We start from the raw sequence: 11966 nt of genomic DNA on the forward strand, positions 1-11966 counted from the left end.
AGAGACAGCCATTCAGTCTGTTAGCTCATACTGACTATTTTGTCCTGCTCCAACAAGCTCTCTCCAAAACAAATCTAGTTAAACACGAGCTAGCCCTACAAATCCTGGAAACAAGCCAAATAGAGACAGACATTTGGCCAGGAACCAGCCCTTGCTCAGTCCACAACAATTTTTCAATACCAGCACAGCCTAACTAGACAAGCCCTGCAAAAAACTCCAGGACAGAGCCATTATTTTACCATCTTAAGGAGGATTAGGTCCAGGACTGCATGATCTTTCTTGTCTTGGCTTAGACACAAGTTAATTTGATGCAGGTAGGCATGTACTTTAGGATTAACTGCGTCATATGCTCAGCATCTTTCTGTAGAGTGTCCTGGAGGTTTGTCTGTGCCAATTCTCTTCCATGTTTGCACAGCTGCCATCTACAGTGACAAGGCATAAGGAGTGTGCCAAAGAGTTGGGACTGGCTGTATTAGCTACTTTTCACACGGGCTTCCTAAACCACTGTTTCCCTACATCTCTGGAGGAACATCAGATAAAGTGTACATCCTCTATGAACGTGTTGTCAAGGATGTTCATTATGGGCATCTCATCATGCAAGGGTTTTTATTTTTTTTCTATTAAGTAGATGCAATCTGAATGTCCAAGAGAAAGCGCGAGCTTACCATACAAGGAAAAAAACATGAAACAGATAACAGCTAAAAATAATTAAGTATTCAATGTGACTTGTCTGATGCAAAGGGAAAATACATACATCTCCTATAACCAGTAAGGGCCTTAAACTTTGTAAACTTGGCTTCACAGGGGTCTGAGTGGTAGGGGACGGGTCTGCATCTCCTCCAGTTCACATCTTCCTCCTAGCACAGTCTGCACAGCTCTTCAGTATACAAAGAGGATCTTACTCTGGGGAAGCAGGTGCTGAGTAAAATTGCAGGATAAAAAGCTTAATTCCAGGAAGCAACTGCTGTTGTTGCTGGCTTTTTCTCATCCTTAAGAGCAGTCACACAAGCTGCTTCAAGGTCACTGGTTAATACAAGCACTAACTTCAGCAATCAGTGCCAATTCCAAACATTTGTAGAACTGACAAGCAGGTATGCACACAGACTAATCACACAGCCAGATTTCCCAGCAATGCAGACAACGTTCAGTCACGAATCAACAGCTCGCCTGTTCTGAACACAGTTAAAGCCTTCTCTCTAGGTACCTAATTAAACTCTCAGACATCCTTAACTCACTCCAGAGAGGAGGAAAACAAACAGACCATAGTTCTTAAATCAGAACCTTCCCACAAAGTATCAAGTTCTGCTTATTTCTTTAAATTGCAAGGGAACAATGGATTCATAATACATCCCCAGCTATAAAAACCAACTTTCTCAGGACACCAGAGACAGCTACAATATTTAATGTTCAAAATTATTCGTTAAAAAAAGTCAACTGCAACACATAAAAAACCAGGATCATAAAACCACAGCACATTTGGGTCTCTTGAAAGTGACAACATAAGACAGAAACTGCTAGATAAAGATTAGAGAGGTTTTAATTTGTTTTGAATACTGTTAAAAACTTCTTGAATGAACATCATGGGTCAAAGTTAAAATCCTCAACAATTCTTAGTGCCAGCCTACTCCACTGAGAGTAGTGACTGATCCTTCAAAGCTCCTTGCATGTGCTCAGCCTGCTGTCTCAGCAGCAGGTTTTACTCTCAGCATATTGTCCCACTACACTTTAACTGGAGGAAGATACTGTGACCTGCATAAAAGTCAATATTTAGCCTTTGAAATACATATGCTGACATTCAGAGACTGATCTTCACAGCAGAGCTAACTGAACATGAACAGCCTTGATGTTTTCAAAACTGCAACGCTTTAAATATTTTCTGAACAAAAACACAAGAGGTCTTACTTGTGGCATGGCCTACAAGCCACTAAGCAGGATGGTCAAGAATGGAGACTACATCTGTTTAGTCTTTGATTCCCCTTCATTTCTTTTCCAGGATATGGCTGTCTTCAAGAAGTCTAGTACTGTTTCAAACAACACACAAGGCTGTGAGCTTTGTATCTCTCAGTTTTTCAGTATAGCATAGACATTACATCAATGAAAACTTTAAAAGCTTCCTTTTGGGTTGCTTTCATCTCCCTCCTTACAAATCCACATTCCTGTATACCTGATTTTCAGTACATCTTTTAGTACTCAAGTGTTTTTGCATCTGCATTCAAACACTTCGTCTTATTAAAACTGCAATATTTCACGTTCATTATCACATTATGCCCAGCTGGAGCATCTCTTACTCCTTGATCTCAGGTATCATCTGCAGAAAACAGCCCACAGGGGCAGGCCAGAGTTAAGTGTGATGATTCACATTGAATCAGAGAGGAGATAGCACCCATTTTCACCTTGAAGAGTCAGCTCACTCATACAAGAGCAATAAAACTTTTTTCCTTGACCTGAAGAAGACAAATCCAACAAAAGGAAGTGAGAATAGAGCAGGAACATTCAAAATGCCATTATTACACATACCAGATGAGACAACTTCAAGATCAGTTTCTAATGTCTCACAAATTAAAATTTAATCCATCTTGCCCAAATTCATTATTAGTATTCACATTGCAGCATTATGTGATTCTTCACCTTAACGACTCAGTTTCTTTTCGTTTTCCCATTTTAGCCTTTGGACTGAAGGAATACTTAAGTCAAAAGCTGAGCTGAAAAATAGTTACAAAACAAGAAAGCAGATGAAGCACAGTCTCCAGACATTATAGTTTAAAAAAAACAAAACAAAACATCCCAAACCAGGCACATTTGTATACCAAAGAACGGAAGCACCAAAGAGGTTAAATGCAACTCATTTTAATCTTCTTGCAGCTGTAAGTAAAACCTAAGAAAGTAAAATAGAAGCTTGGATTCTAGGAAGAGTCCACATGTTAAAACATTTAGTAAATTCAGACCCAGACACCTCCTACGTTGTTAGATGCACCAAATCTGTTGGCCCAGGAACATGACACATGACTGTGGTCATAGGCTGCTCACAAGAACAAAACTCATCTCTTCCCTATGTTACTATTGTGGCATAACCATACAAATGCCTTCAAACTGTTGTAACACCAGGAATACAGTCCTGCACTTGAGGTGTTTATTACGGTTTCAAAAATACCCAACACTACAGTAACTGCAGTTCATCAAGCACTATTACTTAAAGTAGAGTAAGTCTTATTAACATGGGGATTCAGGCCACCTTGTGCTCAGTCTGAGACACCATAAACAAGTTGATACTCATAATCCACGTAGATTTAGCAGGATTCTTGCTCAGTGCACTCACCATTTCCTTATGAAACAGGAAACCAAGAAATCCACCAGTCTGTTGTAACTAGGCACCTACTTTAAAGAAGATGGCAGCAGGTATGAATGAAGTTTGTAGTCCATCTTTAAGACATACATTCACAAGCCATGACATTCACTGCGTGGACACAATACACAAATCTAGGCCCCCACCGTAGATACCATAGACATGAACATGGGGTATCTGGTCACTTTTGTCATTATCAGTAAATATCAAGACAGATTCATTTACTTGACTTGAAAGAGTTTGAAGCAAGAGACCACTAACTGCCTATGCTAGATTAAAACGGAATGCTCCCCTCCCTTAAAGGATATTTAATTTGAGACAATGGAATCTCTCCCCACTAATACCTCCACTTTGGAGGAACACAAGGGTCTGCATAGGACTCATCAACCTGCACAAGGGGAATCAAGGGGAAGAAAGTTTTACACACATTGAGGGAAGTGAAACCCCTGAAGCTATGAGTGTCATCACATACACACTGGTATAATCAGGTTTTAAAATTAAAATAAGAGGGTTTTTAGTTAATTCAGCAGATATCCTAAGTATTGAGGGCCAATGTCAAGCATTAAGCCTATTCTTGCTTGGAAACACATAATACACTGTACAGTTTACTCTTAAGAAGCAGTAAGCACTGAAATTTTTAAACTCTTGCAGTAAAAGAATGCCTCAGACTTACCTTGCCATTTAGATGAGTGGATTATAGTTCTCTAAATGTTGGCCAATATCGCCAACTGATTTTTTTTAACTACTTTGGACAGGGACTGTGTTTAAGAGTACACAAGGTAGCGTGAGTCTGTTTTAGAGGTTACTTTGTTTTTTTTTTTAAATTACCTAACAAATAACTAACAGTGGGACACAAGACAGTGCAGCAGCTCAGGCTAAGATAGTTAATAGTTCTGTCCCATCACTCCCTTCACAAATTCAGCAGTGTTCCAGTGGTATAAGGGGTCATCTCAGACAGCTGTGCTGTAAGACTACTCCATACCACATGTATGACTCAAGAGCCATGTAGCTCAATTCCACTGTCCTAGTAATACTGCTCCAGTACCTTACAGCTTTTAGCTAGTGCAGTATGTCCAGCAGTGTTTGAAGTGTTCCTAAAGCTCTGCCAGCCACAGTCTCCCCTTTCCCAGCACTCTGTAGAGCAATCCCCCTATTTTGCCTCCATAAAGGGAAATCTGACTTTTACCTCAACACTGATGATATTCTATAAAAACCATGTTCAGAGTTCATAGTGGACATTTTCAGTCTGGTATGGTAAAAAAGTTGCAGAAAATAGCTTCTGTTCATGGCCACATGACCTTATCTCATAGAAGAGGAAGAAACAAGGAAGACTCCAGTAAACAACCTGTGTCTATGGAGATGTCAGGCTGTGTTGGTTCAAGTCATGCTTTATCCACTCCAGCTAGCTTCTAAGCCCTGCTTACAGAGATTTAGTAAAAAACCAAACCAAAAACAACACACACAAAAAAACCCAGAAAATTCCCCACAATTCATTTCACTTACTGTTAGTGCAGATATTATCTGGAGTCAGAAGATTCACAGAAGTAGAGTGCAATAAGACATTTATTAAAAGTGCTATCAGTTAAGAGCTATAGTCTAACATTCTCCTTAAAAAACATCTCATTAAAAATATAAACTTAAAACCATTCTGATCACTATGGTTACAGACACATGACCTGCAGTGCTCTTTGAAATATTAGACCAGCTTTTTTGACTGGGACAAGGTACTCTTCAAGTCCAGAATCCACAGTCTCTACTGCAGAGGAAGAACTGCTGGGATCTCCAGAAGAGACACCTGAAGGTATCTGGAATAGAAATGCAGTCACTGCAGATATTACCTTAGCTGAAAAATCTAAAGATATCACCTGCATATGCAATACACTGGAGAAGAGAAGAATCACCCTGCAGTATCACAGAAAGAATTGTTATCCAGTGCATCTGTGTACTGACAGATTAATTACTCTTCTGGTCATAGAAGTTTTTCCCTCAAGAGGCTGACAGAGGGTTCTGCTTCAAAACTAGAAGCTGAGCGCTATGATAAGTTTGTGAGCTACAGCAGCTCCAGCCCCAGCAGCTAAACCAGTAATCTGGTGCTTATAGCTGTAATGGTTTAGCCCAGGCCTTGCCTGGGAACCTTGATCTGGGCCAAACCATTGCAATAGCCTACAAGTTACAGAACACTGGCTTAGTGGTTACTTACTTTGGGTGCTTATACTTCTGCTTAATAGCTTGCAGCTGGCAATGGGGACCATCAAGGCATGCTTTATGCAGATCAGTCAGGCAAGGCACTATCTCACTTAATGAATACCCAGTGAATGCAGCAAGTGTTTCCGGCTGGTCAGATGAGAAAAAAAGGCAGTGTTACTTTACTGTAGTCAGCAGTCATCTCGAAGATGCATTTCCCATGGAAGCAGAAAGCACTTTTCACCACATCAGTGCTCACTCTAGATTCCTTAGGCATGAAAAAGATTCAAGCGCATTCTGCCACCAGTTTCACTCTACGTCTTCCTTGGTGCCATGAGATCTGACAAGCTCCTGCTCTAAGCATAGGCATGTTACATCTCTTCTGGATCCTGCTCTCTGCTGAAGCTGTTCTTCCAAAACACAGCTGGAAGGCTTATCAAGGCTTGTGTTAAAGCAGCCACTCAGTGTAATCACTCAAGCAGACACATTCATTTCTCCCCTACCTCCCAGGAAGCCCTGTATTGTATCTGGGGAAGGAGTTTTGGAGATCAGCAAGGCCCTAGGTACAGACTTGATGTAAATGAGCAAGACAAGGAGGTCCCTCCCATTTCAGAGAAGAGGTGTGATATTTCATGTTTACTTAAGACTTTTTTATCAGGTAGCCCCATCAACTCAGGAACTGCTACTCATCCTAGGATTTCAGCCTTTGTAACAATGTACTTTGCAGCTACTCCTCAGTTCTAATGAAACATACAATAACAAAATACTTGATCAAATTATTAGCATACAGCTGCTCTTACCCAGAAAGATCTGTTCACTGTGTAGTTTGCTAGACAGTAGGCTGCTGCAGCAACTTGTGAAGGAAGGTACTTCAGAAAAGGATCAGCTTGAAGGAGACTCAGCTCTGCAAGATACTGAACAAGAAAATCCCAAATGTTTGAAAAAGAATGAGCCTAGGTGGTACAATCAGTCCAATATAGCAAGGACTGAAATTTGGCAGTAGTCTCAGTATTATAGAAAAAAGCACAGGTTACATGTCTATAAACATAATTAGCATCCAGTCCTGTCACCTTATAGCAGATCCTTTAGCATATTTCAGGAGGGATAGAAAGACCAAGTTTTGCCAAAGCCTAAACAATCTACACAGTAATCTGAAGTTCTGGTCCCATCATGCACTCTGACATAATTTTACAGATAGAGACTTAGAAAATTTGCATGTTGTAAAAATAACAAATTACAAAAATAACACACTCTTCCCATCCTCTAAGGTTCTTGTTTACATAGCTGGACCCCAGCTGGAGATTAGGGATAAATGGACAGCACTAAGAAGCACAACTTAGACTCTGGTGGAGTAGGGTCACAGTACCACCCTATACCCTTTGAAGAGAAGCAGCAGGTCAGACGTTTTACTGTAAGTCTACCATTTCTACTAAGGGTTGCCTACTCCAGGAAAGTGCCATGCAGCTACACAGGCATATTCCATGTCATTGTGTGGCAATATGCAGTAGCACCAAACCCAGGACAGACTTGCTAGGCAGGCACTGTCAAAACAACACCAGATTCCTACCACATAACTGCCTTGTCAGTGATTTATCCCTGTCCAGACAGACAGGCCAGACCTAGAACTTGCACGAGACATGTATCAAGAAATCTCAGCACACAAACCACAGGCTACAAAACATCCAGTTTTAAGCCCGTTACAGTTCAGGTAAGACTTGGTATGTCAAAATAGCATCTTAGAGCATCACAGTTGCTGTCTGCTGAGATAGTTTCATGAAATGCGAGCATTGTTCCTTTAAGGATCACTTTTCCCCGCCTCAGTTTCAAAAGGCAGACAGTTCTTACCCTTGCAAAGTTCTCTGTCCTCATACAGATTCCACACCTCTGAATATACTGAAGGAGGAACTGGTTGATGGTTGGGGCTGTTAGGTCAAAACCCAACACTTTGAGAAGCAGGTGTTCCATTCTTAGCAGCTGTTTCTTTGTGTAGGTATCATCTGTTATATAGACAAATTCATCCACTTCTGGTGGGTAGATCTCTTCATACTTCCTGAAAAATAAATATAGAAGCTACATTTGTCAGCTTGAAATTCATAGTCAAAGAAAGCTTTCTGCTGGACCTATGTTAGAATGAGCATATATAACTAAGACTTATGTAAAGCTCTCATTTCAGTTGTTCATCCAGGCTAACTAACAATTTAGTTTCAAATTTGGGCACTCATGTTGAGAGCAACTCCTAGTCATCAGCCTAGACACAAGCACACATTGTTAGCTCTCTAATAGCAACAAGATTTCATTAGGAAAGACTCAGTAACACAACACACTCCAGACAAACCCGTGCACTCCAAAACTATGTTGCTTACCCTGTCTACTTAAAACAGTTGAAGGCTAATTGCAGATTACAACTGTGAATATATTGCAGCCTTACAGACTAGGAGCTTAACACAGCAGTGTTTTCTCTCCTGCTGTTATGGTTACAAGGTTTCCCCACTACAGCTCCTCACATCAAACATTAAATGTTTAATTTTGCTAATGCCAAAGTAGGCAAAGTTGCTGATCTCGAGACATCATGAGAAGCTACTTACTACAGCAAGCTTCTTTCTTTACTTTTCTACGAGACTAAGTCAAAAAATTAGTTTTATCTCACCAAGATTTCAGGAGATGAAACACTTACGCAGCCAGAAGAATTGCTGCTGTTCCTACAAGCTGAAGCTTCCCTCTGAGAACAGACATGCAGGAAAGAAACCTGTCCAGGAAATTCACCGCCAAGTACAAAGTCTCTGTCCGAAGTTTATACTCTTCCCCTACTTCCACCAGCCAGTCTACCAAGATGGCACGCATTCCTGTTGTGATATCTGGCTGCTTCTTCATGTAATAGGGCTTGGGCCTGAATCTTACCTGTTTGGAAAGAGTTGAAGAATCAGGACGCTCACCCCAAAGAGAACCATGGATTGCTGAGCTGGTTAACATTCTTTATACTTACACTAAAAGGAGTAGAAGTTTTTCCACTCTTAGTAACTACTACTACTAACTACCATTATAGTGCTAGTTGTATTACTTACCAGCAAGTGGCATCACTAGAAAGTAGTATTGCTACATTGAAGAGAGAGATAGATAGATAGAAGCTACTGTATTAGCAGCAAAACAGTAAAGACTTCCAGGACTACAGAGAGCCTTTGCCATCCAACAACTGAGTCATTCAGAAGGACCTGAAAATTAACAAATTACATTTTTTTCCCCTCTTCCTATTAGGAGACTGCACTTCACTAGTCTGGCAGAAAGCAGGAAAAACTACTACCACAGCAAAGACAGCTGCCAATGAGATCACATCAAACTGCTTTAGTATTTTTTCAGCATTTGACTCCTATTTGCAAGAATTTTTCATCCCAAAGAGTCAAGAGATGCTCCAATTGCAGAAAATTTCAGGAATACAGTAATCCTGAAAGATGTTATCACTGACTATATGCTGCCTTCAGAGATGACTTACTATTTGCTTTCTCTCCTTTGTAGTTCAGTGGCAGCCTTGGGTTAACCTGAGGCAGCCATACATCTCGGCAATATTGTAGCCCATCACAGAGACCACAAATACCTATAAGCTTCTTAGAAGCCACTCACTTCAGCCTCTCGGAGGTATTGGTGGATGTCTTCTGCGTACTCTTCCACAGTCAGAGTTACAACATCTTCCATGTGATCTTCAGGCTGGGACTGAAAGGATGTGTCCACTATCATAGGAGAGCCTAACAGGTAGTAGGAATCAGCAAGACATTTGTGTAATTAACCTCTTCACTGCCTCCTGCTATTTTTAACTCAGAAGCGTTGTGTGTCATGTAGACACAATCCAAGTTATATTGAAGTGTTATTTACGTAACATTAAGCTGCTCACTAGTTTACCAGCATCATAACTCATAACCACCCTACATGTGGTTGTGCTACGGATACCATCTGAGGAGTAACAGGAGTTACCTGAACTCAGATCCAGCAGGAGGTGAATACTGGATGTCATTGCACTAGTATCCAGTTCACACTTGCTTGATTCCAGGTCTTCAGACACATGGCAGCTGTAGTTTTCTTTATCTTCTGCATCATCTATGTAGATAGCAAACCCTTGCTTTGATGCAGCATTGAACATGCAGTTGGGCACTTCATCTTTTCCAGATGAAGGGATGGTGTTTTCAGAGCCAGAGAAGCGCTTGGTAACAGCAGCATCCTGAAGGAGAGCACACAGTAATGCTGTGGGAGGGCAACTCAGGAAAAAAATAGCAAGTGCTACTTTAAAAAAGAAAATCACTCTCCTTGCTTGACAGACACCAACAATGTAGAAGTTCACAGGAAAAGCCACCAGCCACAACTGGTGCCTCAGAAGTACCATTTGTTGCTGTCTTGCTGTGACAGACTCCTCACAGAAAGGGGGAGGCTGAGTGACAGTTAGGAACAGGGGGAGCAGCCCCACAGTCAGTCAGTGCCTATCACCAAGGAAAATGAGGATTCTGCTCGGCTCTAAATGGGGCTGGCAAGTGCAGAGTCTACTCTGCATTCAGTTCTGGCAAGGAGCAGCTGCAAGTGCAGCAAGTTAACAAAAGTGCTCAGGCATTGCCATAGACCTGTGAAGGACTTCACTTGCAGAAGTTCACTTTCAAGCAGTTGAAAAATCAAAAGTTTGAACTTTTGAGCTTAAGCATCACACCACCTAAGGACTACATGTGACCAGGTTCTAATCCTCCACATCACCTACTACAAGTATGCCAGGAACTGAGTTAGGAGCTTTACACAGTCACAACAAAAAAGAGTTTTGTGTACATGTACCAGATGCTATTTTAAGTCCTGTAAGTCACCACAGTGACATCTTCCCTGCCACACCTACAGACTCCAGGACGGCCCGGGAAACAGAAAGGTAGAGAGACAACCTGTCATGAACTTGAGCTTCTTGAAGGCTCTGGCATCCTGAAGGGAGCATGGCCAGCACAAACCAATGGGACCTGTGGGCAGGCTTCAGTGAACAGCCCTATTTAAACCAGCCCCTACACCTTAGAGGGTAAGTGCTCCAGTCTACCTTCCTTCCAGGATGAATTATTTACTCTGAGTATTTCCACGGGAAAGTGCCGGCAGGATAGGACGGTTTGTCGGGACACTCACACTTACGAACTAGTGCCCGATTCACTGCGCCTTTACCTGCAGCCCCGAGAGCCGGTGCGTGCCCCGCTATGCGGGCGGGAGGACGCCAGCGCCGGGGCCTCATTGGGACGGGGAGCTCCCCCGGCCCGCGGGGAGCGGAGGGAGGGCAGGCACGGCCTCCCTCCCTCCCTGCCTGCCCGCCGTGCCGCCGGCAGCGGGGCTCACCTGGCCGCCGCGGGGCTCCTGCCGGTTCTCCGTCAGTACCCCCAGCACGGCGCGCCCGCCGCTGGTGCGAGGGGCCGCGGGGCAGGGCTCCCTCCGGCCCGCCCGGTTCTTCTCACCGGTACGACGCATCGTCGCCCCGACGTCTGCACCTTTCGGAGAAGAAACAAAAATAATGTTAAAAAATTAAAGAAGTTGGGAGAAAAGAAAAGCAAAATCCTCTCAACCACTATAAATACTTGGTGACGCCTCGGGCAGTCCCTTCCTCTCGCCCGCCCGCCCCACTGCCAGGGAGCCCCCGCACCGCACCGCACCGCACCGCACCGCACCGCACCGCACCGCACCGCACCGCACCGCACCGCACCGCACCGCACCGCACCGCACCGCACCGCTCGGCTCCGCCCGCCGCTGCGCCGCCGAGCCTGCCCGGGGCCCGGCGCCGCTTTATCGGCAGCGGTGGCTGCAGGCGGCGGCTATTGCGAACCGTTGGCAGCCTGGCGGCTCAACCCCCGGCGCCGCCCCCGCCCGCCCCGGCGCCGCCGGGTCGTCATGGTGACCCCGGCGGGGGCACCGCCCGCGCTGCCCGGCCCGAGGGGCACGGCCCGCCCCGCGCTACGCCCGCGGAGCGCCCGACCGACAGGGCCCCCGGGCCCGAGAGCCGCGAGTGCCCCTCGGACCAAAAGCGTCCACCGGCCCTGGAGCCGCGAGTGCCCCTCGGACCGAAAGTGTCCACCGGACCTGGATCCGCGAGTGGCCCCAGGGCCGAAAGCCGAGAGCGTCCCCCGCGCCCAGAGCCGCGGCCGCACCGGCTGCGCTGCTAAACTGGCGGAGCGTGCGAGGGAAGGATGTACGAGCCACAACAGCGGCTCTGTGGGTATAGTTGAGGTCGGAAGAGCTCGACGTCCTTCTTTTATCAAGAAAGAGCGAGGAAAAGGAGATTTTTAGTTCATTTAAGTGTGGATTTGACTCCTGTGGCACTTTGATAAAAGTCTTAAGGGACAACTGATTGCAGAAGTGATGCGCGGCTGTAGAGTTCGTGTCTGAGCAGGTTTCAGCTGTCTGCCGTGGCAACGCAGACCTTTATAAATGCAGAGGTTCATCCAGT

The 11966-nt window shown here is 44.3% G+C and overlaps 1 protein-coding gene across 5 annotated transcripts; it reads right to left on the bottom strand.

Annotated features, from left to right (window-relative positions):
* Positions 1 to 1507: 1507 nt before the first annotated feature.
* CCNA1 (cyclin A1) lies at positions 1508 to 11624 on the bottom strand. Of its 5 annotated transcripts, XM_071571112.1 has the most exons (11): positions 11251 to 11312; positions 10865 to 11013; positions 9491 to 9734; positions 9143 to 9264; positions 8202 to 8425; positions 7373 to 7577; positions 6328 to 6441; positions 5544 to 5677; positions 3317 to 5148; positions 2629 to 2702; positions 1508 to 2444 (listed from the first exon to the last, which is right to left on the bottom strand). In XM_071571112.1, exons 2-9 carry the CDS (start codon positions 10991 to 10993, stop codon positions 5097 to 5099), a joined length of 1224 nt encoding a protein of 407 aa, XP_071427213.1. In that variant the 5' UTR covers positions 10994 to 11013; positions 11251 to 11312; the 3' UTR covers positions 1508 to 2444; positions 2629 to 2702; positions 3317 to 5096. The 5 variants fall into 5 exon arrangements, with proteins under 5 accessions (XP_071427213.1, XP_071427195.1, XP_071427187.1 ...); XM_071571094.1 differs by lacking the exon at positions 11251 to 11312 and adding an exon at positions 11600 to 11624 and having other exon boundaries at positions 1508 to 2702; XM_071571086.1 differs by having other exon boundaries at positions 1508 to 2702.
* Between the last annotated feature and the right edge of the window lie 342 nt (positions 11625 to 11966).

This window comes from Pithys albifrons, chromosome 1 (assembly GCF_047495875.1).
Source record: "Pithys albifrons albifrons isolate INPA30051 chromosome 1, PitAlb_v1, whole genome shotgun sequence".
Lineage (NCBI taxonomy): Eukaryota > Metazoa > Chordata > Aves > Passeriformes > Thamnophilidae > Pithys > Pithys albifrons.

What these genes read in the sequence shown, in the direction of transcription:
- CCNA1 (XM_071571094.1), bottom strand. Translation starts at nt 10,993, where the DNA reads ATGCGTCGTACCGGTGAGAAGAACCGGGCGGGCCGGAGGGAGCCCTGC. An exon ending in CCTGCTGGATCTGAGTTCAG is followed by an intron (nt 9,265 to 9,490) that starts GTAACTCCTGTT and finishes ACTACCTGTTAG; the next exon opens with GCTCTCCTATGATAGTGGAC. An exon ending in AATACCTCCGAGAGGCTGAA is followed by an intron (nt 8,426 to 9,142) that starts GTGAGTGGCTTC and finishes CTTTCCAAACAG; the next exon opens with GTAAGATTCAGGCCCAAGCC.